Source organism: Pituophis catenifer, unplaced genomic scaffold, assembly GCF_029215685.1.
Source record: "Pituophis catenifer annectens isolate HBS135680 unplaced genomic scaffold, rPitCat1.0.hap2 SCAF_2, whole genome shotgun sequence".
Classification (NCBI taxonomy): domain Eukaryota; kingdom Metazoa; phylum Chordata; class Lepidosauria; order Squamata; family Colubridae; genus Pituophis; species Pituophis catenifer.
Window position 1 is genome coordinate 236,078,226 of NW_027256882.1, and position 27,155 is coordinate 236,105,380.

The 27,155-nt window shown below is 37.1% G+C and overlaps 1 protein-coding gene across 1 annotated transcript in view; it reads right to left on the reverse strand.

The window, feature by feature from the left end:
• Nucleotides 1-27,155, reverse strand: part of CNTNAP4 (contactin associated protein family member 4) — a 262,491-nt gene that overhangs the window by 191,040 nt on the left and 44,296 nt on the right. Inside the window, exon 2 of the mRNA XM_070935657.1 lies at nt 7,098-7,208. Coding sequence (XP_070791758.1) covers nt 7,098-7,208 — 111 coding nt within the window. The remainder of the gene's footprint in view (nt 1-7,097; nt 7,209-27,155) is intronic.

Genomic DNA, 27,155 nt, shown 5'->3' on the forward strand with positions numbered 1-27,155 from the left:
AGCTGACTTTGTATAAAAAAGAACACCGCTTAGGAGGGGCCAAAAGCCCTACTAAGCAGGTATATACAAAAGTATGAAGGCTATTGCTTAACGCATTGTAAGCCACCCTTAGTCTCCGGAGAAGGGCGGCATATAAATCAAACCAATAAATAAATAAATAAACAAATAAATAAATATTATAATGCTATGCAAGGCTGTGGCAGGTGGTTCCTTTGGTTTTCTCCATTCTTTTCTCTACTACAATTTGGGAATCAAATACTTTTTGCTTGCTTTAAGAAGCAAAGACCCTAATGGAAAAATAAGTTTTCAATGCAGAAGAGATCTCAGAGGCTTTATGTTAAAATCATAACTACAAGCAAAGTACTGCATTTTTAACAATTCTTTCAGATGTTCCAGCTTCTTTTTTCTCTATGATCCTTCTGTTTCTTTAACATATAATCTTTCATTATTAAACTAAATGATTGCTGGAAAAGAATTTTAGAATTAGAAGGGCATGATCTGAGGCTTGGGTGGCATGGTCTTCTATTAAATTAATATAGATTTTAAGAATCATTATATTAAAAGTGAGATATTGAGACTATGGAATAGATATAAACCCAAACTGTGCTCAAAATGCTTTTATGGATCTCATCACAAGAAATATTTTACAAGAAAGAAACTGTAAGGAAAAATGGTTAAATTACTGTGAGTTGATACAACAGGAACATGGGGAATGTAAGATGAAATCAAGAGAGCAACCGGCTGCAAAGAGATTTAGTTTTCAAAGGTTTTCATATGCACAATTAAGAGAAAGATTTAATGTGGATAATAGAACATTTAGAATTGGAATTGAATGATAGAAGACATAACTTCAAAGTTAAAGTATGTAGAAATGATGAACCTATCTTGCAATACAATTTCACTGACTTGAAATGGAAGAACAATTGAAAGACTGATAAAATGAGCTAAGAACTTTGGACATAATTCATTGATGGAACAATGGAAAAATATATGGTTAAAAGGATTGAAATTTATATTACCTTATAACTTAAAAGATATTTTTTATAAAACAATGAACTGTTGGTATATGATTCCAGAAAAGAGACATGGAAGATTACTATTAACAGACTATTACAGTATTTCTTAACCTTGGCAACTTGAAGATGTCCAGACTTCAACTTTCAGAATTCCCCAGCCAACCAGCTAATCTTCAAGTTGCCAAGGTTGAAAAACATTGGACTATTATATGACTAAAGAAATGGAAAGACTCTGAAATACCCACAGTGGAGGATTGGTTGGTAATGATGATAGGAGTAGCAGAGATGGAAGAATTAAATTGTTTGATTAGAGAAAGGTCGACAATTACAGTTTTTAGTGACTGGAAACCCCTTATGGACTTTTTGCTGAGAAAAAGAGAAACATGAATTTGTGATTTATAGGTTTGAAGGTTAGAAAGGGTAGCTGATAGAAAAAAGAAATCCTGATATAACTTTAAAGAGAAAAATGAAAATATAAATATGCACATTAAACAAAGTAAAAAATAGAGGAGACCCAAATTCATTGGTAACCTCACATTGCTATGAACAAGGACACACATTTAATTTCACAGCAATTAAGATCATTGGCCATGCAGGCACAAAGATAGCCAGGTAAGTGATTGAAATCTGGGAAATGGGTTATCAGTTATCAGGAGCGCTGAATTACCATCAGCCTATCAAATACTTAAGAGCCGAGGGCTTGGAAGCACAAGGAAACAACTGCCAATTGCTAGCCATCAACGCACCAAACAGCCAATGGGAAGCTACCACATAAACACAACTCACAGAACAGCCCATATATGCCAGTAGAGAAGTTTGCTTAAGATGGGCTCCAACATAAGTCTGAAAGGTTGGAAGAGTAAATCTCTAGTCCCAGTGACTGATCCAAATTCAATTTTGCATTAACTATTTCTGTTTAAAATTACATTTGAATGTCAGACAGAATTTTGTGATTTTGGCAGTCTAGACATTTTTAACTGAGATATTGCACATTGCTTTCTCTGTATACCTATGTACTAAATTGATGTTTGAACTGATTTACAACAGGGACTGCACAGTTCCGAGGTTTCTGTTAAGTCTGTAATTTTATGTCATTAAACTTTGGGTTTATTTATTTACTTCCTTGATTTAAATTTATTGGCCACCTTGTATTATTTCACTTGTACTTTGAAGTCTTTCAATGAAAACAATTCAATTTCCTGTTGTATGATAAATATAACTCTAGGACTTGTGAAACTTGTCTGAAAGTTTGATTGAGACAAACTTTTGGGATAAGTTTATGGTCCAGCAAACTTTATCCAATAAATTAATTGCATCTTGCAGAACTCTCTTTCTGGGACTTCTCAGTCTTATTTTTTAATATTACTTTTTCCTGAACAAAGTTAAACTGACAGTTCTTGACTTGGGTATAGAGAAAATAGATCCAATTTTCACTTAACAGCACATATCTTTTTTCTTTATGGCCCCTTCACTTTGCTTTATGTTTAAAGCTTAAGTTTGCACTTCTCACCTGCTTGAAAAGTTGGTCAGAAATGAAAGTTGTTTGTTTCCTACTTGAAACTGTGAAGAAGTGAAAGAATCAATAAGTTACAGTAAATACAGGGTAGTTTTTGTAGGTAGTACTTAAAGGCTCAGTAGCAATTTTCTTACATCCAAGAAGACCTACTTTAAATGACTGAGTCTAGATCCAGTCTATGATTTTCTACTTTGTAGTTTTTACTTTTTTTCATGGGAATGCTTAAATTGCTTGAATGTTTTCTCAGATATTTTCTTCCAAAATTGAGGATGAAACTGTTTTGTGAGAATTGACCACAGAGTACAGCATGAAAAGTAATATGATGAATTAACAAAGAAAACAAACTTTATTGGGGGGAGCCTTAGCAGATGTAATATTGTTATAGAAAAAGGAACTACCAATTTTCATATTTCTCATCTTAATGTACTATCTAGAATAATTACAAAGTTGCTTTCATATATTTTATGATCACTTCCATAAAGATTGCTATGAAAATTAAAGAACTGCTTTATTGTGATTTTTGTCATTCATTTAAAATGTACAAAATTAAAACCAAATATTTCAATTGTTAAACTACAACTAATAATAAAGAAAAAATCTGGAATTTGATCATGGTTTTAGATCTTATGTTAAGTTTCCTTAACATGACAAATTGCTTTGTCCTAAGCAACTCACCTAAATCAATTTGTATACAAGATACTATGTTCCATCTTTCTATCATCCTTTCATTTATTTTATTTTATGTTACCACAATAGATTGTCTGGATAGCCAGTAACATTTGCAATAAAATGTATAGATTTGTCTAGACTTAAATTAACTGGCATACCAGCACTTGTTTTTTGATCTATTGACATAAGCTTCTATTCTTCCCTGAGTCAAGTTTTAACAACTACTATATCTTAAATGAAACCATCTTTATGGAATAATATCACAAGCATCTTGATTATGAATGCTTGATAAAATATTCTTTTCTCCTCTTCACATCAATCCTATTTTGTTGATCTATGGGTTCAGTATGGTCCCTTTGTAAAATCACCCTCCAAAACCTGTTCTTCACAATTGATAGGAATATTAGCATGTCATCTGGAATAGTAAGAAAAACAATTTCATGATTAATACCAACACCTTGATATGTCCAACAATATTCAGTTCTGGGTGGAGATTCTGGGTTTGTGTCCTGATACACTAGTGAAATACTCTAGTTTTGAGAGAACATGTAAAATTTGGGCAAACTAAGCCATGGCTTTACCCATTAGTAGTTTCTGCCACTGATTACAAATATTACTGTAGCTCCAAGCAGAATTGGAATTATTCTTTATATCTTGATTTTGAGTATAGGAGTAGACCCTAATTTAAAAGAACCAGACTTTCCTACTGCCCAACCAGAATAACTACCAAATCTTTTGAATCTGCCTGAACCCAAAGTTATTCTTTCTCCAATCATGACTTCCTAAGCAGAGTTCTCTTTAGCAATCTCTTAATTAAGACTAAATAGGTATGATATAAAAAATTCTAACAAGAAAATTGTTTTCCCTTTAAACCCAATACATCTCAATATAGCTAAGGACAGATATCTCCTGAGTTTTATTATGCACTGAACAGGAGACAGGTCTTTTAACTGATGACAGGGAGGTCTGTGTATGGTTCAGCTCTCGTGAGTCTTGCATCTGTCTGAGAACTAGCTCTTACATTGGAAGACATTGTTCAGGAACCAGAAGATTGGGGGGGCAGAATCAGACCATTATAAAGTGGACCGTCTCCTGATATAACTACTGTCAGAATGGTCAGTGGAAAATGTCAGATTGCATACATGATAAAACAGTTGCAGCTTGATGACTGATGAGGGTGTTAATGCGACAACTACGAAGGACAAGTTTAATTGCCTGTACAGGATTAGAACAAGATAAAGATAATGGCATTGGGATATGGCAGGAAAAGGTGGGTACCAGGGTATATTTGTACTATGATTCAATGCAAGTTGGAAGGATCCTCAGACAATTATGCTATTTACCTGCTCAGTACACATAGAACAGGATGTGAATAAATAGGAATAATTAGAACTGTCAGAAACTATCCAGTCACAAATACACAATTCTAGTAAAATTTAATCAATATAAAACATAAACTTAAATATACAATATGCAAATATATTTATAAATATTAATAATCAATAAGCATTGTGCACAAGAATGACTGATTATCCATGTCAGGAGAGAGAGTCATGTCAGGATATTAAAAAAAACAAACAAAAAAACAGTCCCTAATAAAGATTTGTGTTGAACTGTATGGTTTTTCCCTTGGTGAATGGGCTTATCTTGGAAACAAACTATAATTCTTGTTTATGTAAAAGAATTGAATCATCATCATATGACCGGAAGGAGCCCTTGGATCCAAACCACTGCTCAGGAATCCAAATTCAAAGATCCTTAAGAGAAAAGTGCCCCAGTCTTCACATCCAACCCTGAAAGGGAAATCAGCACTTTCCTTGGTAACTGGTTCTGCTTTAAGGAAGTTCACCGCCTTCACCCACAAACATTCAATGAGAACCTTCCTTTCTGAGATGTATGGCCATTTTTAATGTGTTCTGTACTCAGGGATAATAGACACAGATCTTGATTTTCTTCTGTGTGACATCTTTCCAGAAATATGAACAATTCTCCCACAATTGGCTTAGTCATCTTTTCTGAAAACAAAACCTATCCAACAATTGTAACCTCTCTTCCTAGCCCTCATTTCTATTCCCAGATCACCTACATTGACTTATTCCAGTTCCCAAACTGGAACTCCCTAAACATAGAACTCAAAGTGGGGCCTGATTAATTTAGAATAATGTAGAACAATTGCTTTCCATAATTTGGAAACGATACTTTGATTTTTGTATAAAATTGGACACTTTTCTTATGAGTTAGAAATTAGGATGAGTTGCTTTCATTTTATGGTCCCCCAGTTCTCAGTCTTTTTTTGAAATCCTTTCTCTCTCTTTTGAGAGGCTTTGAAATTCAGTACCTGCAGTCACAGTGCCATATTTTGTCATCAGTCTGCCTCTGCTTTACCTTATCAGCTTCCCCCCCCCACACTAGTCTAACTAGCCAGATACATTATAAATCTTCTTAGCATTTCTCAGTTCTCAAAAGTATGTGATACCTGTCATAGTACATGAGAGAATTTGCAAAGGTCTTTGATTTGTTAAAAAAAAAAGCATCAATTTTTGCTTGTTCAAGATTTTTTCATATCTCACAGATTAATTTAAAAGCCTATTAAATCTAAGCCTGTTGTTGACCAGCCATCTGAATAGCAAAACTCCTGTTTTAAATGAAATCAATCTTTTTTTGCTGAGAGAGACACTTACATAAAATATCAGCAAAGCTCTTATCGGCTCAAGTCTTCTCTGAGAAGAGGATAGGTATTCCACCAACAGTTGTCAAGAGCAGAATTAAGGAGCCAAATTGAAACCTGAGAAAAATTTCTCAGACTAACCTCATTTTCTTTCCTTTTTTTTTTTTTGACTGAATAATTTTCTGAATAGATTATGGGAACTTAACTTTGGCAAAGCATTTCGCAAAGTACTCCATGTTATTCTAATGAATGTGGCAAATAGGCTGGAAGGCATATCTGCTAGGTGGCTCCACAGCCAACATGCCTCCTCAGCACGCTGTTATCCTGCTATAACAACTCTCATCCATCAGCAAGCAGGTGCTGCATTTTGAACCACTGGTAGCTTCCAACTCAGCTTCAAGGGCAGCTGTCAGGTGTGCCTCCGTTCAAAACCCAAGAAAGAAAACCCCCGACTCCATGTTTGTAGAGAAGAGGTACTTTTACTGAGTTTGAAATGATAGCAATGAAAGAAAAGCAAGATCTGAAGCAAAAGGTGCAAAATTTACATATTGTAAATATCGCCAAAGCCCCCCCCCCCCCCGAAGGAGGGATGACTGCTGACTGCATGATTTTTCCATTCTGATTGGCTAGAGAACTACGAGGGATAGTCAGCTACTGATATTTACCAGACTTCATTGCAATTTAATTTGTGTGCATAACAAATTACATGTATTAACAAACATCTTAAAAGGTTGAGTGGTCAGGAAATCCTCGTACTTGATAGAAAAGAAGATGCCTTGCAGGGATACCTCCTTGAAATAATCTGAGAGAGACTCAAACAGCCTGCCTTTTCTCACTCCCAGATCTGTGTCCTTCATAACCCTTGGTTTCCCTTTTCTGGTGCTCACTTGTCAGAGCGAAAACATTTTGCCTTTTACCACTGCTTCTCATTGCACACAGCTCAGTGAACCAGATTAGATAACATTGACTGGAAACTGAGACTCTAAATCTGTGATAATGAAGTATTTCCAGTAAAATTTGAAATAGAGAATGCAGATTATCCCCCATCTGAGTTTAGGTGAGATGGTTATGGCTTCTCAGGGCTTTTAAATTCCACCTAATATGTCACAGTATTGATAAAGGCTTGCTTCTATTTTGGCATTTTAATTTAACATGCAATTCACTTGATTTCATAAATCTCTTTTGTAAACTTTCTGAAATTAAGAAGAATAACCAAGGGAACACTTACCATCTCTTCGATTAAGCCTTGCAAATCCTGGACTGTGACTACTGGACAGTTCTGATGAGCTGCTGAATGATGACTGAGACAAGGCTGACACTAGCTGATCATCACAATTATCTGTTGGGAAAAAACATCACGCTTCAGGCATCTACATTTAAAAGAAGGACTTCTAAAAACAATAACTAAAACAGAACATTGCAGACACCAGAATTGAATTTATCTTTCTCTGATCACGTCTCACATTGTTTGTTTTGAGTCTATTACAGTTGCCATTACTGAGCTGGATTTTTTGATTTGTCAGTTACATTAGATTACCATGGTGCAATTTATTGGATTTTCTGACTTTTCCTATGCTCCTTTTTCTAAACTAACTTTGAAGAAAGATTTCATAAATGTCTGAGAGGTTACTAGCTACTGTTTATGGCAAGAACAACAGTTATCTGCCCATAAAGTTTTAACTTTAACCAACAACATGCACACACATACACACAGAATCATCCAAGAAAACAAATATTCATGAATGAAGGCAAATATACGTGCCCCACAATAAAGTTGCAGGATCCAATCTTGGTTGTCACTCAGATCAGAGCAGGAGTGAGTTCTACTTACCTTTATTACCAGTTCACATTGTGCCCACTTCAAGCATGTGCAGATCACCTATAATGATGTCCAGGTCAGTGGACGGAGCCGCCCACTGGTTTTACTACTGGTTCTTGCGAACTGGTCCAAACCAGGGGCAACCCACCACTGGAACAGAGGTTTAGTCTCTTGAGCTCTCAGACTCAGGCTGGAGCCCATCCTCATAGAAATTGTCTCTCACCAGAACACGTTCTGGAGAGAAGAAGTTCCCTGAGAATGGGCTCCATCCTGAGTCCAAAAGCTTGAAAGACTAAACCTTGGATTTCGGTGACCAAAAGAGATTGGATCCTGCAAAACAGATACTGTAAAATCGTTGAACAAATCAACCATGAGCTGTCACTTGAGCTACAAATGATCAGGGTCAAATTACTCTACTTTAGACATATTATGTGAAGACTTAGTTCTCTTTGGAGGCTTTACTCCTGAGAAAGATAAAAGGAAAAAAAACAAGATGACCAGCAACAAGGCAGATGGACTCAGTTACAGTAGCAATGGGTGTGCTGTTAAAAGATCTGTTAAGTCAGGCTAGGAACAGTTTGACATGAAGAAAATCTATCTATATGGCTGCTAAGAGTCAACACTACCTTCAATCACTGCACGTACATTATATGCATGTGAGTGCATTTGGTGTTGTTCTAGGTAATTGTTTTGATAAAAAGATGCCCACATTAAGAACAGACACAATAATTCTTTAAGTGGGGCTTTTTTGCTTGCTTGAAATATAAAACAGACATGAAATCATTACTGAATAATTACTAATAGGTAAATTCCAGATTTGTTTAAATACAAAGAAGCCATGGTATTTCACAAAAGTGGATTTTGCAATACTTCACAATCAAAGAAACATTTGTAAACAGATTTCAATCAATACGTGATATTAAATCCTTCTCCAACTTCCTTCTGTATATATATTTACAACAACAACAAAAAAAAAACTCTGGCAAATCAATACCTACTGCAGTTTGGGGTAAAAAAAAAAGATTGAATGAAATAACAAATTAACAAAAAGGGGAGGAAATGAAAATATTGCACATATTTTTGTTTTGTTTAATAAAGACAGATATGTGAAAACATTATCATTTATAAAAATTACCAGTAGATTCAAGAGCAGTAGACAGTCCAACAATGATGAACGGAAGAATATATTTCCTTTTACACAGTTAAATTACAAGAAGCTAGAAGTAATTGCAATATTACACCTATTTTTAAATGAATTAATCATTGGGTCACCGTACCATTTATAGAAATCATAATTATAGTATAACCAGAAGCATTAATGTCAATACCTGTATGAAGTTTAAAATATTACCTGTTCTCTAAGAAGGTTATGTTCATAGAAACTGACTAATATCCAAATTTTACTTTAGGATTATTTTGCCAAGGATACAGAGACTATCAACATATTCTTTTATGTACAAGAAGCATGAATATAAGAATTGGTGATTAATAGCCATAGACCCTGGAATAGCCTCCACTATTAGACAATAATTTTCAGATTAGAATGAGCAGTATTGATAAGTAATATGTATGACTCAGTGGTGAAATCCAATTTTTTTTACTACCGGTTCTGTGGGTGTGGCTTGGTGGACGGGGTGTGGCTTGGTGGGCATGGCTTGGTGGGCATGGCAGGGGAAGGATACTGCAAAATCTCCATTCCCTCCCCACTCCAGGGAAGGATACTGCAAAATCCCCATTCCGTCCCCACTCCTGAGGGAAGGATATTGCAAAATCTCCATTCCCACTCCACTCTGGGGCCAGCCAGAGGTGGTATTTGCCGGTTCTCTGAATTGCTCAAAATTTCCGCTACCGGTTCTCCAGAACCTGTCAGAACCTGCTGGATTTCACCCATGCTATGACTTCTAGAATAGTTGTAGTTGTAAAGGCAGTACTATAAGTAACACAGAAAGCCTAGATACTAGATGACAGTTAAAACAATTAATCAGTGGAACAACTTGACTCCAGAAGTTGTGGGTGCTCCAACACTGGAAATTTTTAAGAAGAGATTGAACAACCATTTGTCTAAAATGGTATAGGGTTTCCTGCCTGAGCAGGGGCTTGGACTAGAAGACCTCTAAAGTCCCTTTCAACTTTATTATTCTAATTCTGTTCTAATTCTAACCAGCAATAAGCTTTTAGTAAACAAGCAAGAGATGTTTGGATATAAATGAAGGAATGTTGTACCACTTTAGAATGCATAATATCTAGAGATGAATGATGAAGTAACTCATATGTCTGAAGAGATGCAGCTTAACCATTTCAGGTTTATTCTGCTGAAAATAAGCCATTTTTAACAAATGAAAGAGATATTTGGATACAAACATCCCAATTTAGAATGCATAATACAGTATCTAGAGATAGAGATTGATCTCTAAAATTCACATTCTAATGTGACATTATCTAAACCAATATCAATGGTTGTCCTTTGTAATGTGCAAATTTTACTATGCAGTTTTTCTGTTAGGAAGATCGACTTTTATGCTTTGCTATTCACCTCCCTACAAATTCTGTGCAATATTCTCCCCATATGATTATATTCCATGGATTTGAGGAGGTGGGCTATGATCCACAAAAGCTTCTATAGTAGTGAATTTGTTACTCTTATAATTACTACCAGCCTTTTTTTAAATTGTTTGTTAATATTATCCTTTCTGTTAGAAATTAAATCCAGTTTCCTGAAAATAACATTAAAAAGTATGATATAAAGCGAGATTGATTGCCTATATAAAAATTAAGCAAAATGCATATAACCATTTGTATAATTTGCAAAATGCATCTCTGGATATTTTTGAAATGGAAACACCGGTTTTAAGATAAAAAAAGGAGAAAATAATAAGTTGCATTATGCTTAGTATTTCAGCAAGGGATCCATTCCCACTCCACTCTGGAGCCAGCCATAGGTGGTATTTGCCGGTTCCCCGAACTACTCAAAATTTCCGCTACCGGTTCTCCAGAACCTGTCAGAACCTGCTGAATATCACCCCACACTTGGAGCAGTTCAGAAGTTACACTGTGTTCATAGATTCATGCGTACGTAGACAAATGTTATAATTCTCAACTGCAATTTTATTACTTCAAAGCTCATTATTGCAATCACCTGTTGCTTTTTCAGGCCATTGAGTATTCAGGCAAGGCAGGAGGTGAAAAGGTAGGTTAAGAGGACAGTTGCTTATTGGTGAGGGCAGGATAGGTAAGCAAGATTGACCAATAATTGATCAGTACCAACCAGTTGAATTCCTTGTTGCACTTCAGTTTTCTTTGTCAGTTACTTCTAAAGATAGCACTAGCATTGTCAGCAAGCACATAACCCCACTCAATAAGATTCAGAGAAAGGGCCTATATGTATTTCACAAAATTACTAGGACGTTAATCTGCAAGAGCTAGTGGGAAAAGTAAAGCAGATTTTCCGATTTTAGACTGCAGGCCGAAAGTCTGAACAGGTTGGAGGGTTAAGTCAAGCAGTCTTCAGGGAGAAGGAGAAAAAAAGAAGGAAGGAAGGAAAAATGCAGGCGTGCGCAAGAGAGAGGCATTTACTAGTGGTACCAGTGGAGCCAGAGGCTGATGTATATTGACGTTACTTATAATAGTAGCAGCTTAAAAACCATATGTCTGAAAATGAGCAGAGTAAGCCAAAATAGAAAAATGGAGAGAGAACATTGTCTAGCAGGGGATGAGAAGCAGGGGAGGCAGAAATGCAATTAAAATGAAAGGTCAGGGAGAGATAAAATACAAAACGCAGGAAGGAGTGGATCAACCTATCCATAAATATTGGCCCATCATCACATTTGAGCCCTACAGAATTTACCTAAAGCCATATTCTACCATATCTTGTAGTGCCGATTTAAAAAGAGAAAGAATATATTTTTCCAGCAGCATGGTAGCAAAGGATGCATATGAGAAAATGAAAGAGGTTTAGTTCTTTTCCCCTTTTGGAATACAAAAGGATGATGATTCTTGAGAGATTTGACATCTGTAGCTTTCAGATAAAATGAAGTCTATTTACACCCAGAATTCCATTCTTTTCCAAATGGTGGATTCTGAACCATGCTATAAAGCCTCAATCATAAGCACATTCTTAGCACTTCATGTACTCCAGAATAATCCCATTCATCTCTGCAGAGCAAGCCATTCAGCCAGCAATCCTATGCACGCTTAACTTGGAAGAATTTTACTTTTAACATCTGAAGTCCTTCTCAAATGCAAATTACTGCATTCAGGAAGCAGTGAATACAGCAGAATCATAAAGTTTATAATGGCAAAGCTCATAGTATCCTTCTCTTTTTCTTAAAAAAAAAAAAAGCACAGCAAAGGAATGTTAACAATTAATAATTAATTAGTTAATTAATTTTTCCTCCCTCTTGTTATGGATTTGGATGCTCACAGAAAAAGGACAAGATTGTTGTTGCTGTTTTTTAGATGGAAGTTTTGTGATATGCTGTCAATGAACAAAGAATATAGTATGACAAATTAAACTTCTGATTGTTGATTAGCGCAAAGCAATTCTCATCAGATATTGATTATCGCACTAAATCAGTGGTTCTCAATCTTGGCAACTTTAAGATAAGTGAACTTCAAGTCCCAGAATTCTTCAGTCAGCCTGCTGGCTGGAAAATTCTGGTAACTGAAGTCCACACATCTTAAAAGTTGTTAAGATTGAGAAGCACTGCATTAAAACATGCAGGGGAGGTCCCACCAACTAATTTAGATAAAGTATGAATAACATTTATTCTTTGGGATAAGATAAAGGTAAAGGGTCCCCTCGCACATATGTGCTAGTCATTCCCAACTCTAGGGGGCGGTGCTCACTCTGTTTCAAAGCCGAAGAGCCAGTGCTTCCGAAGACATCTCCGTGGTTATGTGGCCTGCATGACTAAATGCTAAAGGTGCACGGAATGCTGTTACCTTCCCACCAAAGGTGGCTCCTATTTTTCTACTTGCATTTTTTACATGCTTTCAAACTGCTAGGTTAGCAGAAGCTGGGACAAGTAACAGGAGCTCACCCCGTTATGCTGCACTAGGGATTCAAACCGCTGAACTGCCAATCTTTCGATCAACAAGCTCAGCGTTTTAGCCACCGCATCCCTAAAAAAATTTTTTATTTTTTTTAGTCTTAAATGAAAATATGAAGTCAATTCACATGCAAGTAATAGGAATACCTACAGCAGGGTTGTAAAACTCTTGGCCCATGGATCGGACGCATCACACCTGGCCACCCCCGCCCCCAGTTTAGCGAAGGGGGGGAAAGTCATAAGTCACATGACAACAACATGTCATTGCAAGTTCGACACCCATGATCTACAGAGTGCAGGTTCTTTTGCTAAAAGCTAATGACAAAATGTCATTGGTTTTAAAGGAAGTCAATAGCCTCCAGAATGAGTATTACAATGTGAGAAGAATTTGAAACAATTGCTCTTGGATTTCAAGATGGCCTAATCAAATGATTTGATTATCTATCAAATGGTTTATTGGATCAGATGTGATGCCATGGCTCAAGCAGTGTCATTTCCCAGAAAAGAGCTGATTTATGATTTTAAAGCTGTACATAAATGGCAAATCAACAATGGAAATATCTTGCCTTATTGTTTGGCAGCCTCTATATTTATAGTTTCACCCTGATCTGGATTGCACAGACATGGATTGCTTAATCATGGTCTATTGATTAAGCCATGATTTACTACTTTCACATATCATATTTAAGTCATACATCACAGTTTATAACCATAATGGCTGGGTGCAAACTATTAGAGATTACTCCTCTTCCTTCCCCTGAGCCTGCTAATAAGATACTCCCTCTCCATTTTAAAAGGAAGAAGAGAAATATGAACAGATGGAGAGGTAATAAAACATTCAAAGTGTTTCATCTGAGACACTTTTATGTGATGCTACTGCAAAGCAGTTTCTCTAAAAAAAGGTCAAGCATATGAACTGAATTATAGAAATCCAGGTTTATTTACAAACTCTTTTTTACATTGGATCAAATACGCATTTCAGGAATGTAAAATGAATAACTTAGAGAACAACATAGACTACAGAAATCATTGTTAATCTAAGTTAATAAGCAACACTACCTCAAAATTCATGAAGAAAATAATTTGATGTTACCTTTTTCTGATCCTCATGAGAATATTCAATCTTTTCCCCCCATAGCCAAAAGGTCTCTGTCATTTTATTTTATTTTTTTATTGCCACCATTTAAATTGTTTTAGCCAACTAATCCTGCTTTATTCAAAAAGAACACCCGAAGTCTCTGGCTTAATCAGTGATTCATAAGAGAAAATGCACCGCTGAGCAAAAGGTTACAATGCAATATTTATTTGTAGATAAGTAAAAATTTGTTGCAAGGCCAACTTTATAGCCTGATATCTATTGGCAAAGTGTCAGAAGGGTTTATCTTCCCACACATTCCAAAAGGAAACAATTTTCTCAGCGTTCAGTTCCCTGTAATGCTGAGCAAAAATGGCAAGTTAAGACCTGTTTAAGCAGTTATTTAAAGACACAATGTTAAACTGCAGTTTAATCGCAATGGTAAATGCTGCCTAAGAATAGTTTGTTAATCACTTTACTAAACAAATAATTCCCTCAACACTGTCAAGCTAGTTACTAAGTCTGCGTTACTTTTAATCTTCTCATCATTCCTATCACCCATCTCCTCCCACTTATGACTGTATGACTGTAACCTTGTTGGTATCCTTAAGATTTACATTGACTGTTTCCCTATGACTATCATTAAGTGTTGTACCTTATGATTCTTGACGAATGTATTTTTTCTTTTATGTATACCGAGAATGTATGCACCAAGACAAATTCCTTGTGTATCCAATCACACTTGGCCAATAAAGAATTCTATTCTATTCTATTCTATTCTATTCTATTCTAATTCCTGGCTATTAAAATTTCCTTCTAATTTTTGTAGGTTTGGGAATCACTCAAAGCATCTATACCAAATCTTCTGGAGAAAGTGACTGCTTCAAAGTACTTTGCTTCAGGGGTGGTATTCACTTACCTTCGCTACCAGTTCGTGAATGTGAGCGTGCGCACCTCCTCCACACATGCATGGAGCCTTCTGCACATACACAGAGGGTCAAAAATGATGATATCCGGGCGGATGGGCAGAGCCTCCCACAGCTGGCACTACTGGATCATGCAATCTGGATAGAGCCAGCTGCATTTCACCACTGGTTTTCTTGCACCAAATTGCTTTATGTGTGGATAAACTACAGTTAGATTCATAGTTGAAGTCTGGAAACTTAATAATTCAAGTTGTAACAAAGGACCTAAGAATGATTAAAGTAGCATCTAAAAACATAGGAAATTCCAAGCAGGGTGCCTTTTGGTTAAAATTACAGTGTTCAAGTCTGATAAATTCAATTATAGCTCATTGCACAGTCAGCCAGATATTTAGACTGGATTTGCCAATTTTATCCACCTATCAAGTTTTTCCCAAGTACCTCTAGAACAGGGGTGTCAAGCTCATGTCATCATGTTGTCGTCATGTGACGTATTGTGACTTTTTTTCCCTTCGCTAAACTGGGCATGGGCATGGCCAGCGCGTGACACATCCGGCCCACAGGCCACAAGCATGACACCCATGTTCTAGAGTAGGCAGCTGTTGTTGTTTCATAGAGTTAAAGGTGTCACTGCAGAATATAAAGCTGCTTTTTGCAATCGAGTGATGGTGATTTTGTCAATGCTTGATAGTGTTCAAGTGGTCAAGTGGTGCTCCATTTGTACTGGGATTGCACTATTATTATTGGTACTGTTGAGCCAGGCTAAGATTCGATATTGGGATAAAACTCAAATATTAGAAATCCAAATCTTTGGTCAAGACAGAAGTGCCTCTTCCGTGCCAAGGTGCTGAGATGACAAACGGTATTTGACGTAGGTACAAAAGGGCAAACTGACCCTAAACAGATACATTCTGTTGTTTAATGTTTATTGCATCCCAAATGTCATGCATATCCCTGGATAAGGGGTGCTGCTTCCTTATTGCCCTTGAGGCGTCTTCTAGCCTCTTATCTCCTTTTGTTATGTCTTGAGCTCCGGAGCTGAAAACCTGAGCCTGTGGGAACAGGGCTGTTATGTCTTTCCTAGAGATAGATTAAAGGGTAGCTTCTATGTGTGAAATGCATCACTCTCTGTAATAATTTTGCCTTTAAACTGTATAAATACATGGCCAGAAGAAGCCATCGGCGTTCAGACCCTTTTCTTGTCTTTGGATTGTTTGAACCTTGCGCAATAAATTCTTTCCTGCATTGAAGAGCTTGCCCAGTCCGTTATTTTGTCTACAACAGCTGGCGACGCCGCCGGGACTAGGTGCAAGGCGATATTTCGCTGAGGACTGTTTCGACCCCTCGGGACCATTGGGAGGTCGCTCCTGAACATTCTCCAGGCGCCGCGGAGATACGTCTCCAGGAGACAGCAGCGATACCCCCATGGCCCCGACGGTGCTCTGATCGAGTCCAAGAACCCTGCGGTGCAGGAAAGGTGGTCTGAACAAATTCCTGGCCAGGAATCTACGGAGTGGGAGTGTTTTAAGTGAGTATATTGTAAAAGAATTGTACCTGTCTCATTTGAAGACAGACGGAGGGATTTGATCACTCCCTCGGACTCGGGGTGGCTACCCTAATGAAGTCCATGTCAGGTTGTGTGGGTGGTTAAGCCGTCGCATTTCTCGTTAGTGGCCGTGAGTTTCCGGGGCTATGAGTCGACGGCAGTGTGATAGAATGTGTGGGGTTCAGAGCGTGCCAAATACTCCGTTGGCATGCATGTTAAAAGGTTTTGACAAGTATTTTAGCAACCCTTCCTATTCAAAAGGATCAAAGGATCAATTACAATTCTTATGTAAACATGTGTGGCCACAATGGGAGATGGGCTGGCCCCCCCCTCAGGGATGGTTAAGGGAAGAAAGTGGATAAGTTGTGGGGAATGATTGTAGTGAATCAGGATAAATATCCTGATCAATTTCAATATATTGATCAATGGGTGAGAGCCCTGTTGAAAAAAGCTGAGGATTTATTGCAATGTAGGGCTGAAACAGTCGGGTTATGTGTATCTGAGCAGGCAGGAAAAGTAAGGGGGCTGCTGGAGGGAGCGGAGGAGGAAATCAGAGGCGTATGAGTGATCCTGGAGTGAAGTCAAAAGTCAAGGGGAGTCATTCGCCTAGAGGTAGCAGTCAGAGTGAGGGAGAGGGGGATGATGATGATGATTTGGAGGCTGTGGGGGCTGTAGGTGGAGAAGAAAGAGCAGGAGGCACGGATGAATAAAAAGGCTGGTTTGTTGCCAGGGGCACTGCGAAGTGGGATGCAAGGGGGTTTTTCTCCCCCCCTTCCTTTGGAGGGGAGAAAGAGGAAAAGAGATGCTTTTAAAACTTTTTTTCTCCTTTCTGGTGCTTGTCTTGTTTTTTAAACAAAATAGGCTGTACACCGCCCTGAGTCCTTCGGGAGAAGGGTGGTATAGAAATAAAATTATTTGGGAAAAGGAATTACTTGGGAAAAGGAATGCCCAAGACAGATGGTGAGAAGTAGAGGGATGAGAAGAGTGGATTTTGGGTCAAGGATGCGTAGGCAGCTCTCTGGGAGAAGGGGAGAACTAGGACAGAGGAGAGGTATGTGGAAAGTTTAATTTGACTAACTGCTGCATAGACGTTGATGAAAGCGGAAAGGTTATTAAGGAAATAACAGACAAAATGGTTGAAATAGCTCATGTGTCAGTCCAGACTTGGAAAGGTCTTAATTTACAGGACATGTTTTCAGGATGGTGGCCAAAGTTACCTGGCCTGCAGGCCATTTTTTGGCCTGGTGGGATTGGTAGCTGCAGGGTGTATTTTTCTCCCATATATTTTACCTCTGTTTGTTAAAACTATCTCTAAAAGTCTATCCTTGCTGGTGGAATGTAGGACAACTGCTCAGGTGATGGCTATGTGGGATTACAAACGGCTCCAGCAGGAAGAGGACCTATGGTGTGACTCGTCTGGATAAACAGATGAGTCACAAAGGGGGGTATGAGCCAGGCTAAGATTCGATATTGGGATAAAACTCAAATATTAGAAATCCAAATCTTTGGTCAAGACAGAAGTGCCTCTTCCGTGCCAAGGTGCTGAGATGACAAACGGTATTTGACATAGGTACAAAAGGGCAAACTGACCCTAAACAGATAAATTCTGTTGTTTAATGTTTATTGCATCCCAAATGTCATGCATATCCCTGGATAAGGGGTGCTGCTTCCTTATTGCCCTTGAGGCGTCTTCTAGCCTCTTATCTCCTTTTGTTATGTCTTGAGCTCTGGAGCTGAAAACCTGAGCCTGTGGGAACAGGGCTGTTATGTCTTTCCTAGAGATAGATTAAAGGGTAGCTTCTACGTGTGAAATGCATCACTCTCTGTAATAATTTTGCCTTTAAACTGTATAAATACATGGCCAGAAGAAGCCATCGGCGTTCAGACCCTTTTCTTGTCTTTGGACTGTTTGAACCTTGCGCAATAAACTCTTTCCTGCATTGAAGAGCTTGCCCAGTCCGTTATTTTGTCTACAACACTGTAGGAAGCCATCCCCCACCCAGAGAATGAAATATTTTGGGGAATATTAAAAGAGGTAGAATATTATATTTTCCCAAAGGAGAAATGGAGGAAAAATCTTAACAAAGGCAGAAAGCACACCCAACAGCCTCCAGCAAATACTTGAAGTCTTTAGAGATGGATATTTTGTGCCTATTAAGAAAGATTGGGCCAATCTATTCCCAAACAAAACACCTTCAACTCCAGTTGATGGGCTTAAGAAGGACAGGACAGGATAGGACTTTTAGGACATAATAGGATTAACCCACCACCATTAGAATAGCAAAAGCTCATTGCATTGCACAACCCCCTGGAGCATTTCAAACACAAAACCCCAAAGAATGCATAAAAGCCCACCTATCCCAACCCCATTTTGTCAGCTGTCCCAGAACTACATGCTGTTGTTGGTTATGCCCATCAATAAACAGAGTCTTTCTTTCCAATCTTTCTTTCCATTTTATTTCTAGCACCTTTCTCCCAGATCCTAAAATTCTGAATTCTAAAATCCCGTAGCACTTTGGCTTCTTCATTTTCTATTATTTTCTCTATTTGGTGGTCCCATCAGTTCTTGCTCATGGGCAAATGGTATTTCTTGCAGCTATTCCAATGCACCATTGTTGCTACTTTGTGCTATATATTATATACCATTATTTGTAGTCATTATGTGCAATCTTCTTGCAGCAGCTAAGTAGGTGGTCCACTATTTCTTCAGCTTCTCTGCAGAGAGGGCAGTTGCTGTCTATTCCTATTTTAATTCTGGCATTCTTTGGTCCTATGAAGCTTGAATGAGCTGCTCTGTCTCTTTTTTAAATTTTCCAGCTCTTAGCCATTTTATTATTATTATTTCCATCTGGTAAACAGAGCAGGCTAAATGATTAAACTGTTCCTGAAATTTGAATCAGCCCTTTCATCTGAAATTTCAAATCATTGTAAAGACATAATTATAGATGCTCAAAATGGGATTTTATCCACTGCCTATTTTACTATCAGTGCTATCAATCACTTACAAACAAAGTGAATAGATGAAAAGGCTTCTCTGGACCCATTTCAGCTGAGATTTAGATTGAGGTTGGCACACAAAATCACTTTCATTCTTTTGAAATGAGAAATTCAATCCATTAGGTCTGTTTTTTTAAAATATACAACCCAAAGATATGAATATCAGGGTTTGCAAACATAGCAACATGCTAGCGGTAACAGAAGGCCATACTTCCCAGAATTTTATGAAGTGGTTTATAAACTAAAAAAAGTTACATAAATAAACGACTCTTAAAGAAGTGACAAACAAAATATGGACCAATATTTGTGGAGAATTTGGCTAAACCTAGGCCAGGATTCAGTGGTTCATTGGCATTTGAAAGATAAGGGTCTCTCTTTTGAAGACTGCAAAGTTCATATTTTGGATAGAGAAGGCCATTGGTTCGAAAGAGGGGTAAAAGAGGCCATATACGTTAGCTGTTCCAAGAAGATTTTACACCTTTGATTCAGATGACCCTGAGGCATAAGATTTGTTTACTTGTAAAAACGCTATAAAAATATTAATTAAAAAAATAATAATAACAGAAAGCAATTGTCATAGGCATCTTGGGTGCAATCACAGAACAAAGGGAGCACCACTTGAACACTATTGACAAGTTCATCATCAGTCAATTGCAAAAGGTAGCTTTATTTGGAATAGCTTACATCCTGCACAATACCTCTAACACCATCAAACATCCATATCTGCCTATCCCAGGTCTTTGGAAAGGATTCAATAGGCAGACAGATAATGCCAAATTCAGTCTGAAGATTTGGCTAAACATGCATAGAACTACAATACTTCAAGGCAGAAGGACCACCGTAAAATGTTAAGAAGAAAAGAATGTATCTCATTGCTCTCTTGTGGCTTTCAAGGTCGCTCCTTCTACTGTACTGCATGCAAATTCACCTCATCAAAACAAAACTGAACAAACTTTCTGCTACCTTCTTTGAATTACTTATATTTACTACAGGCTAGAAACAGCTAATAAATCGTCCATTTTCAACATTTTAATTTATTCTTTTTCTAAATTTTTATCTCAGTCATGGTATTGCCACATTCATTGTCTTTTTTTCATTCTCGGATTTGTAATATTTTCTAATGTTTCTAATATTTTCTAACGTATTCTAATGACAAGAGTCTGTAAAAAAAAATCTGCTCCCTTGTTCTCTTCCTACAGTTAGAATGATTTTCCTCTCCCGTTTCAGAAGCAGAAAAGTGAAGTCATCCTGTGTTTGTGGGTATCTGCTGAGCTACCTCCACTCCCCACCTCCGTTTCACGTTTCAGCTTGATGGGGGGGGGGGGAATGGATCAGTGTGTTGTTTACAAGATTTGCTGGCTAAAACAGCTCACAAAGCTTGCTAAAGTGGTCCCTTGGTGAAGTTCTGGCAGGGGAGTAAATAGTGATTTGCAGCGAGCAGTTTCAATGCTCAGCTATTAGCTAACTTTGACAGTGGAAAGAGTCTGGAAATGCTCTTTATACGCTCAATGTCATATTGAACTGCTGATGGTGGAGACACAGAATGTATTTCATGGGCTTTCAAGCTTCTTCCCATTCCAATGAATCATCAGTGACAGAATTCTGTACAGCTTGTAGCATTCTATTCATCCATCCATCTATCCATCCATCCATCCACACACAAGATCATATTTTATTCATCCATCATCTGTGTAAATTCAATCATATACATTTCCCATCAATTGTTTTCTACAACTGTCCAGAATTCAAGCAAACTCTATTTGTACCATTCGCCAAATAAAACAAATACATTATTGATAGCAAATCTTTACCCTCCTGTCTCTCTCTGTGCTTTAGACTTAGTGGGATGTATGAACGAAGGTCATTTGCTCATCAAGGCTTAGAGGTAGCACTATATTTTGCTAAAGCATTTTTCCTTTCTCCATACTTCTTCCTCCTCCACTTCTGGTAGCTGATGAGGTGGAAGAGTCTTGAAACAACCCAAAACAAGGTAGCATGACTTCTACTTAGATATGGGGAGATTATGTTGCTCTGATCAAAACCTCTCCTAATCTCAAATTATTTTAGGATGAAGGTTTTTTGGCATGTAAAGAATTATTCAGCATAAACATCTCTTCTACAGGGCAGGTCAAAAATGTGGAAATGCTGACCATGATTGCACAAATCAAATCTGTGCTCCTTTTTTTTTACATACCCTGTTTCCCCCAAAATAAGACATCCCCTGATAATAAACCTAATCAGACTTTTGAGCACATGGCAATAAGGCCAAGCACTTATTTCAGGGTTCAAAAAAATATAGGATAGGGTCTTATTTTCAGGGAAACACGGTACATATAAAAAAATAAAAATAAAAAGGGGATAAAGTGGCTGAAGCTGTCATTCGGGGGGCAGGGATGGGGACTTGGCTGTCCATGGACATCTGTATAGCCTCAGCACATGCTCCATGCATTCTGGAGAAAAAAGGCAGAGGTTTCTAAAGCTTTTTGCAACATATCACATATAAGAATCTGCATGGGGAAATCTTACTGGCTGCTAAAGAAATGCTGGCCACACCAGCAGTAAGATTATTAGGACACAGTGTTCTATATCTAGTTTAGAATGTTTCATTTATTTATTTGGTTAAATAATAATATTGACCTACCTTGCAGGACTGTTCTGTTTGAATTATTCTGAATATATACTGTAGATTGTAGCACATAAACATAAGTTGTGCAACAGTGAAGGATAGAATGAACTTGTCCCTTATTCTTTCCACTTATGAATATTACTTGTTTTATGTCTCCTACTATATATAGCAAAGCTAAAGAACATCACAGGTTCTCTCTCTTTCTAGTCTGTTATTAAAATTAAATATGAAATATCTGTATTTGTACTGAGATACATATATATTGGAAAATTTTACAGCAATGACATTATGGTACTAATTATAGAAATAGCAATAGGACTTAGACTTATATACCACTTCACAATGCATTAGAGCCCCCTCTAAGTGGTTTTCAGCATCAGCATATTGTCCCCAACAATCTGGGTCCTCATTTTACAGACCTCAGAAGAATTGAAGTCTGAGTCAACCTTGAGCCAGTGAGAATCAAACTTCTGACAGTGGGTAGAATTACTCGGCAATACTGTATTCTAACCATTGTGCCACCACACGGTATGGTACATTATGGCCCTGAAATTTGTGGAAAGCGACATAAAATTATGGCATTTCATGGTACCAATTTGCATTTAAAGGAAAAGTAAATAAATAGATAAGCTCAAGAAGAAAGCTCCATAGGTATTTGTGATGAAGGTCATTTTGATCACATCATACGAATGGGCAATGTTCTTGACTTCAATCATGACCTTCGTGAACATCCCTGCCTAGGATGAATATACTTTCAGCCAGAACTATTTCCATCCTCCAATGCCTATCCTGTAAATGTCCATGGAAAAAAACTAGTGGTCAATAATGATGATGGTAATATCGGGCAAGGAATTAACTATAAGAAAATCATTCGCTTCTCCAAGAACTCTGTGACTTTATATCTAATTTCTGATTAGTGACTCCACATTCTCAGATTCTATGACAAACAGTAATATGTTTTTTGCAGCTATTCATTTTCTAGTTTTGAAATTAACTCATCCTTTATAATTACAGCAAGAAGTCTTATTTTACAAATGGTTAATGATGATTGCCCCTGTTTCCCAGGAATCGCTACTGAATGGAATAGGGCTCATTCAAAAATACTAGATAGATTCATTGATAAATTCATTGAAATTATCCTTATATAGAAAACCTTCCTAGTGGTTTGAGGCTCTTCTTGTCTTTAGGGAAAGAATTTGCTGTAATAATTATGCAGTTGAAGAGGGTCTGTGACTCTATGTGGTGTCTCCCTATATGTGTATGTGTATGTGTGTTTAAGCAAGCTCTGGCTCTTACATTTTCTAGTCTTCAACTGTGTATTGAAAATACATTTGAAAATTAGATATACATGAAATGCTGAGAAAAAGATTTTTCCCCTATAAAGAAAACTGGAAGATTAAAAAAAAAGTCTATTGAACGTGCCTCTTTTAGAAATGAAAAGTTTAAGTGGGCCAACAAAAGTTATTTTCCTTTTCCTAGAAAAACCCATATCAAGAAAATAATTTTTAAAAAATCTGCCAATGTAAGGAATAATTTAAGATTCCAATATTTTGTTTAAAACAACAATTGGTTTCAATCATTCTGCTGTAAATATGGGTAACTTTAAATTCAGAATAACAGAATAATAGAGTTGGAAGGGACATTGGAGGTCTTCCAGTCCAACCCCCTGCTCAGGCAGGAAACGCTATACCATTTCAAACAAATGATTGTCCAATCTCTTCTTTAAAAACCTCCATGTTGGAGCATCCACAACTTTTGGAGGCAGGGTGTTCACTGATTAATGTCAGGAAATATTTCTTTAGTTTTAGATCACTTTTCTCCTTGATTAGTTTCCATTCATTGCTTCTTTTCCTGCCTTCTGGTACTTTGGAAAATAGGAAAATTGGTTGACTCCGCTCTTCTCTGCGGCAATCCCACAAATATTGGGACACTGCTATCATGTCACCCCTAGTCCTTCTTTCCATCAAACTAGACATACCAGTTCCTGCAACCGTTCTTCATACTGTATGTTTTAGCCTCCAATCCCCTAATCATCTTTCTTGCTCTTCTCTGTACTTTTTCTAGAGTGTATGGGGACACTTTAAATTGATTGTTGGGGAGGCAAGATGGCTGCCGTGTGACAGCTTTTTTAGTGACCTGCTTATCCTCCTATTTATAGATTGTTTTTCATTATTTGTAACCTTCCTTTTTTATTAAAATGCTAGAAAAGACCTAGTACATTTTTACCTTTCATCTTCCAGACATAAAGATGAGATATCATCTTCCAGGTAAGATAAAAACAAAATACTACATATTTCCCACAAATAATGCAGGTAGTTATTATAGTACATACAGCCACAATTGAGCCCAACATTTCTGTTGTTAAGTGAGAATTTGTTCAGTGAGTTTTGCCCCCTTTTACAACATTTCTTGCCACAGTTGTTAAGTGAATCACTGTAGTTGATAAGTTAGAATCACTGGTTGTTAAGTGAATCTGGCTTCCCCATTGACTTTGCTTGTCAGAAGGTTGCAAAAGGGATCACATGACCCCGGGATACTGCAACGGTCATAAGTATGAACCAGTTGCCAAGCATCTGAATTTTGATCACATGATCATGGAGATGGTACAAAAGTTGCAATTGTGAAAAAATGTCACTTTTTTCAGTGCCATTGTAACTTTGAACCATCACTAAATGAACGGTTGTAAGTTGAGGACTACCTGTATGCATATCTATGTCCCATGCTTGTTTTTGTCAGGATTCCAAGATGTTACTTAGTTACTTTTTTTATTCATGACTGCATGTAGACTCCTCTCTGGAACTCATACACCTGAAAAACTGCAACTCTCTGTATTGGTACTCCTGATGTTGAACCTACTTCCTACAACTAGCTGTGTCCCAGTCAGCATGCTATCAATGGCTTCCTCCCTTTTCTGCTCTTTTGCTGATTTCCACCATCTGTCATTTATCCTGGCTTGCCACTGAAACTGCATTCTAAATGATGGAAGATAGCGAGTTAATTGCCTGAACTGTGAGATGGGCAGCAAATAACATTGATAAATAAATAAATTTTGAATGTATCTAACTCTTCGTTTTGTTCTTAGCATCCCGCACTAACCTCATGTTATTGATGGTCCTTTTACAGTACCATTTCCTGTCTAGCTGTCTGATCAATTCTTTGGTGACTTGGCTCTCTTTCCAGCTCATGTATATTCATTTTCTTTATTTGTCTTTTTCAAATATTCACTGAGATTTCTCGTGCAGATACATTGTTTTTTTTCGGCTGCTAAATACTTTTTTCCTCATTAGAATTGTTTGCAACTGTGCTTTTAATTCCAGTCCATCTTGAGCTTTTTGCTCATTAGCTTCTCCTGCTACTAAGTTCTTTTATTATTCATTTGAATGATTAAGATAGTATTTCTTAAAATCAAAGGCCCATATTTGATTTAGCTTAGGTTTAATTTTCCTTAAAATCAAATATTCCAGTGTTATTTCATAGATTCCATATTCCCCCACTTCCACTATTTCCTTAACTATGTCTTTCCTATTGGTTAATAACAAATCCAAATTGGCTGCTTTATTTTTATTTATTTATTTATTTATTAAATTTATATTCTACCCATCTCACTGATAGGTTGACTCTGGGTAACTTACAATAATAAATCATTTTTTTTTCTGCTTCTGTATAGGCAAGGAAGTCTGGAATTTCCTGGAAGAGCCAAGCCTGGTAGAATTTTCCAAAAATAATTGGATATACAGGTAATCCTAGACTTATGACCACAATTAAGCCCAAAACCTATTTTGCTAAGTGAAACCTTTGTTAAGTGAGTTTTGCCCCACTTTACGATATTTCTTGTCACAGTTGTTAAGTGAATCACTGCAGTTGTTAAGTTAATAACATGTTGTTAAATGAATCTGGCTTCTTCATTGACTTTGTCAGAAGGTCACAAAAGGTGATCACATGACTCCAGAATACTGCAACCATCCTAAATATGAACCAGTTGCCAAGCATCCGAATTTTGATCACATCTCCATGAGGATGCTGCAACCGTCATAAGTCTGAAAAACTGTCATAAGTCACTTTTTTCAATGCCATTGTAACTTTGAACTTTCACTAAACTGTTGTAACTTGCGGATTACCTGTGTAAACTTTTTCAGTTCCTTCATGCATCTTTGCTGCTAAAGATGTTTTTAAACAATATAATTTTATTAAAATCTGAAAGATAAAGCTAATATAAAACTAACATACAGGAAGGAAGAAAAAAATTGAAATGAAAAAATGAGAGCGAGAGAGAGAGAAGTGTAAGAAAGAGAAAGAACCACCAAAAGCATTTGATTCAATCCTTGAGAGGTGCAGCCCATCTTATTCTAGCATTTTGATGACTCAACCAATGTTCGCAGACACCAAACAGCTTCCTTGATGTAAAGGCAATTAGTCATTTGCGGCATTTTTCTTTGCATCTATGACATAGACAAGAACAATAGATGGGAACATTCACTCAATCCTGAAATTCTTGCTTAGTTCATGGTGACATTATTGTAGCTGCTTTTAGCATCACAATCCATGTAAATGAATAGGAAGGAATAACTGCTAGTAGTCTTGAGAGACCTGTCAGCTTCATTTGTAATGCTTCAGTTATTTGATCGGATAAACCTTCACTTCTTCTTATAAGCTGAAATATGGCTACTCTCTTCTCCAGAACATAGTTAGGAAGTGACAGTGCATGAGATGCAATGTGAATGGCACTGAGAACATAAGATGATGGGAAGTTAAATCATGATGCATGAGCTTTTAAGAGTCATTTTTCTTCCTTTTTCTGGTGGAAAATATATTTTCAAGTTAACATTTCAAACACGCTATCATGTAAAGATGTGTATACAATAGTATCTGGGCTTGGACATGTTCAGAATAACAATTTAATTTTTTTTTTGAAGAAGTTGCAACATCCTTATGAAAATTATTTTAATCTTTTGCTTATGCTTCCAAAGCAAATCTGAAACCATTTCAATATTTTTTTTCTCTTAGTATCCCTAGGCAACCAGATTAGAACCAATATTGAAAATTTATTTCTTGTTATGAATATGCTCCAGCAATTTTGTCAAATTATATTTCACTTCTGCTAATATAATGTAATGTAAAGCATACTTTAACTTTTTCATAGATTGGTACTTGAGGCACATTACAGATTAAAATTTTAAATGTTTCTTCAAGGTAATAAGGACAATCATACTTCAGCATATAAACCTGGCAAGCACCATTAGATTTTACTTTCA